The sequence below is a fragment of the Cebus imitator genome, unplaced genomic scaffold (genome assembly GCF_001604975.1).
Source record: "Cebus imitator isolate Cc_AM_T3 unplaced genomic scaffold, Cebus_imitator-1.0 Scaffold87, whole genome shotgun sequence".
In the NCBI taxonomy this organism is placed as follows: Eukaryota; Metazoa; Chordata; class Mammalia; order Primates; family Cebidae; genus Cebus; species Cebus imitator.
The window spans coordinates 5,110,821-5,115,545 of record NW_016107402.1 but is presented as its reverse complement, the minus strand read 5'-3'; the positions used below and the strand labels follow the sequence as shown (position 1 = coordinate 5,115,545).

At 56.0% G+C, this 4,725-nt stretch overlaps 1 protein-coding gene across 2 annotated transcripts in view; it reads right to left on the bottom strand.

The window, feature by feature from the left end:
• The window catches only part of SYTL1 (synaptotagmin like 1), a 16,270-nt gene that overhangs the window by 7,962 nt on the left and 3,583 nt on the right, over positions 1 to 4,725 (bottom strand). Inside the window, exons 2-3 of one of the 2 annotated variants that reach the window (XM_037740700.1) lie at positions 3,269 to 3,339; positions 276 to 504 (exon numbers count right to left, since the gene is read on the bottom strand). In XM_037740700.1, the coding sequence (XP_037596628.1) occupies positions 276 to 466 (191 nt within the window). In that variant the 5' untranslated portion in view covers positions 467 to 504; positions 3,269 to 3,339. Of the gene's footprint in view, positions 1 to 275; positions 508 to 3,268; positions 3,340 to 4,725 lie in introns of those variants that run through there. The other variant, XM_017534687.2, reaches the window with a different exon arrangement.

Here is a 4,725-nt window from a genome sequence, read left to right as displayed (position 1 = left end):
AAAAAAAAAAAAAAAAAAAAAAAAGGACTGATCTGGGGAGCTGCAGGAAGTGGGCTCAAGAGGCAAGACTGGAGGCAGAGAGGCTGGTGAGAAAGCTGGTGCAGTCACCCCTGGAGAAGTGACGAGCTGTGAGCTGGCCAGGGTCAGAGGAGAGGAGACTAAAGGGCGAAACCAAGAACCACGAAGACACCTGACAGGCAGCGTGTCGGCAGGGAGCAGGGTGGGGGCCACTCAAGCCTCTCGGTGCTCCCTGGCAAGGGTCTGCCCTGCCTCACCTGATGCGCCCCTCCTCCAGCTGGCGCAGGCGGGCATCTCGTTGGAGGACACCAGCAATGGCCTCCTGCTCCTCCTCTGTCAGGAAGCTGAGGTCCAACAGTCCTTCAGGCTCAGCCTTTGGCCCATGCGCCATGGGGAGAGAGGGCAGAGCCCAAAGCCCCTCTTGAGATGAGTGGCCCCTCTGGGGCATCAGCTGGGGCTGTGCCCCAGCTGGGCACACGTATCTTCCTGGGGGAAGACGGAGGGTCTGGTCAAGCCCTGCATAAATACTTGGCATATCTTGGAGCCAATAGTCCTTTTTTCCCCCAAACACTTGCCCCAGTATGGGTGGGTTGCCATTCCAGGACAGCTGAGCTCAAGGTGGGGTGAGAGGTACTCATGCACAGATGCATACACGGGCCCATGGACACACACAGGGGCACAGCAGAAGCAACACAGAGACACACATGCACACACCCTGAGGTAGGGCCACACAGAACTGCAGCGATGGAACACAAAGCACATGTGCACACGTGCATCCATGTAGGCACAGATACAGTCCCACATGCACACTAACGCCTGCATAATGACAGGCACACACACAGCTGTTCCCCCACAAAGGGCCCTCTGCAGACACCAACCCGGACCCATGCCCAGGACTCATGCACACACATTCTTAAACCTGCACACAGCGGCCAGGTGCGGTGGCTCATGCCTGGAATCCCAACATTTTGGGAGGCGGAGGCAGGAGGATCACCTGAGGTCAGGAGTTCGAGACCAGCCTGGCCAACATGGCAAAACCCCCATCTCTACTAAAAATGCAAAAATTAGCTGGGTGTGGTGGCACATGCCTGTAATTCCAGCTACTCAGGAAGCTGAGGCAGGAGAATCACCTGAGCCTGGGAGGTGGAGGTTGTAGTGAGCTGAGATCACACCACTGCAATCCAGCCTGGGTGACAGAGTGAGACTCCATCTCAAAACAAACAAATAAACCTGCATACAGCATGTGCACAGCAAGGGGGATTGGCCCACCCGGATGGGCTCACCTATATATGAATAAGTCTGGGGACAAATATGTCCCTCGATAAAGATGTACATAAACAAAAATCACATAGACTTTGCACACACACATTGCCCAGCTAACTGGGTTGTGAGCTCCTTGGAGGCAGGGAGAGGGAGTCACCCTCAGAGCCGGTATTTTGCACACAACAGATGGTTGGTAAAAGTTTGATTAATTAAATGCAGAAATATGCCTGCACACACATGGGATTGCATGCATACAACCACCCACCTAGACACACAGACACACACACACACCCCTGCTCACCCCCCAGCCCCAGGAACCTCATAGCCTGGGTCCCCTCCCGCCACCTTTCACCTCCACCCTGCCCTGGCCCATTTGGCCTTCCTGTCTGAGGCAACCTCCTCTTCAGCCCACACCCCCAACTTCCTCCCCCGAGGTAACTGCCGCACCCACTCCCACGGAGGCCTCCAACCCAGGGATGCCCCTGCCACCAGCCCTGCCCTCTTGCCTGGAGCCACCAGGCCCCTTTGCTCTGGCCACATGGCTCTCCTGAGACCAGGCTGGGGTCCTGGCAGTGGAGACCTAGGCTGGCACAAGTACCACTCTCCTACCACTGACTCCGGAAAGAAAACATTTGTCCAGCATTGAGGGGCACGGAGACGTGGCAAGGGGCCCATGACTTGGCCAGGGCTATGTCCTGAGCCCACTGGGTGGCTTCTCCTCTCTTCCCCGCCCCCTCTATGCCAGGGCTCCAGGTGGGGCTGGGAAAGCAGCTGGGCAGGCAGGTCCCTGCTTGTGTCTGCCACCTATTATGCTCTGTCCCCTTCCAGCTGAGTCAGTTGCCGAGCCCCAGCGATCCCTCTTGACACCCTCAGGAGCCAAAGCCTTCTGCAAGGCTGTACTGTGTACATTCACTCTGTGAATACCTGTGTGCTCGACAGCAGCAGTTGCCCTGAACTTTTTTTTTTTTTGGAGACGTAGTTTCGCTCTTGTTACCCAGGCTGGAGTGCAATGGCGTGATCTCGGCTCACCGCAACCTCCGCCTCCTGGGTTCAGGCAATTCTCCTGCCTCAGCCTCCTGAGTAGCTGGGATTACAGGCACGTGCCACCATGCCCAGCTAATTTTTTGTATTTTTAGTAGAGACGGGGTTTCACCATGTTGACCAGGATGGTCTCGATCTCTTGACCTCGTGATCCACCCGCCTCGGCCTCCCAAAGTGCTGGGATTACAGGCTTGAGCCACCGCGCCCGGCCCCCGCCCTGAACTTCTATGGCCAAGGTGTGGGTCTTGCAAACGCACAGTTCGGGCTCCCCTGTGGATTGGGGTGTGAGCCCACGTCCCTCTCTGTGCCATGTGGTGTGGCTGTGTGGGTCCGAGTCTGCCTGGCATGTCTGTGTTGCATGGGTCTGTGTGCTGTGGAGTTGCTGTGCGAGTGTGTCTGTGTCTTGCTGCAGTGCGATGCTGTGTGGTGACTATATTGTTGGTGTAGTGTGTTCAGTGACTTTCTGGGTGTTAGCACCATGTGGGGTGTGTGAAGTGTGCATTGTGTATTTCCTCCTGTGCTGTTCATGTGACTGGGCTATGTGCTGTGGGGTGTCCCCAGGTGCCTTGGGGGTCACCAGGTGTGTGTGTCTGAGTGTGGATGGAAGAAGGAAAACGTTTGGCAGAACTGAGACTATCTCTGTCCTGCAGGCCGGCCTGGGCTGGGCCATGGACATCAGAGCCCAGCGTCCCCAGCAGCGACCCCTCCCTGAAATCCCCTCTCCTGCCAGAGGCAGAATCAAGTGTCTGGTCTTCCCTGCTGTTTCAACATCGTGGGACAGATCCATTGGTCAAGAGGAGGGTCTGTCCATCTGTCTGGCTGTTCTAATCCCAGACATGCACCCACCTCCCCCAACCCCAAGGTGCTAGAGGGTGCTCAGGATACCAGGTGGCAGTGCCTGCATCTCCGGACCCTGGCAGGGGACCCTGGCACCGACATGTATTACCTGTAGGGAGGACACCTTCGTAGGTGGTTCCAGCTCCCCTGGCAGCCGAGTTTCAGGGACTGGGAGAAGAGCTGTGAGGGAAGAAGGCTGACTCAACAGGCACCCCAGCCAGCAGCTGCCCCACACTGAGGAGGAGGAAACACCTCGGCAGGGCCTGATGCAAAACCGGGCCTGGACTCCCAGCGCCCCGGGGTGCACCCCCACCGACTAGAGAGGCCAGGCTTGGCCCCAGCCACTCTGCAGAATGTGTAGCAGCCCCACCCTGCCCACAATGAAGCTGATAGGAACTCGCTTTGAAAGCAAGTTAGAAACCTTTCTTTTTCAGCACCAAGGGGAAGGAAGGATTGCAGCCTTTGCTGTCAGACCACCCTGCGCAGGGTCCCTGCTCTGCCACTGGGTGTGTGACCTTAAGTAGGTCTCTTCCATTTCTTCTGATGCAAACTGTGGGGAGCAGAGTGTAAGGGGCCTATTCTAAGGGAAGTGAAAGTGCCTGGTGCAGGCTGGCATAGTCGGTGCCAGGTGTCCCCACTCCAGCAGAGTCCAATGCCCATGGCCATTTTTCAGCAACCACTGCCCTCCATGTCCACATGTACCTCTGGGACGTGCTGGCCACAGCAGAGCAGCCCTCTGTTGCCTCTACCATCCTGGGCCCCATTTGTTTGAGGAGGCCTGAACTCTTCCAGTGCCAAGGTGAAGGTCTCACACCCTCTGTCTATGGGGAGCCCCCCGAACACCCCATTCTACACCTAGATTTTGCCCACACTGAGACAAGAAGGTTTGGGCCCTAGATTCCATTGGCTTCAGGACCAGGAACCTCCTGGGTTATCTTGGGCACAAGAGGCCACACCAAAGCTTTCTGACTATTTCCAAGTCCACTTCATTTCCCATGGCCTATTCTGCCCCAACCCCCTCCCGTGAACCTAGGGCCATGGATTAAAGATTAGAGGGCTCCTCATAGACCGCTGGGAGAGGTGGGGCAAGGGGTGGATTCTAAGCAAAACCAGTCTGGGCGCGGTGGCTCATGCCTGTAATGCCAGCACTTTTGAGAGGTTGAGGTAGGCGGATCACTTGAGAATAGGAGTTTGAGACCAGCCTGGACATGGTGAAACCCCATCTCCACTCAAAATACAAAAATTAGCTGGGCATGGTGGTGGGTGCCTGTAGTCCCAGCTACTTGGGAGGCTGAGGCAGGAGAATCGCTTGAACCCTGGAGGTGGAAGCTGCAGTGAGCAGAGATCTCAACACTGCACTCCAGCTTGGGCAACAGAGCAAGACTCTATCTCAGAAAAAAACAAACAAAAAAACTCACTCTTCCTTCCCCTCATCAGAACCGGCTCCCACCACCACTGAGAGACAGAGGGCCCCTCCTCCACCCCAGCCCACGGTGGAGGCTTCCCTACTTGTTTTTTGCAAGTTAACCTTATTTTTCTTTTTCTGTTTTTTTTTTTTTTTTTTTT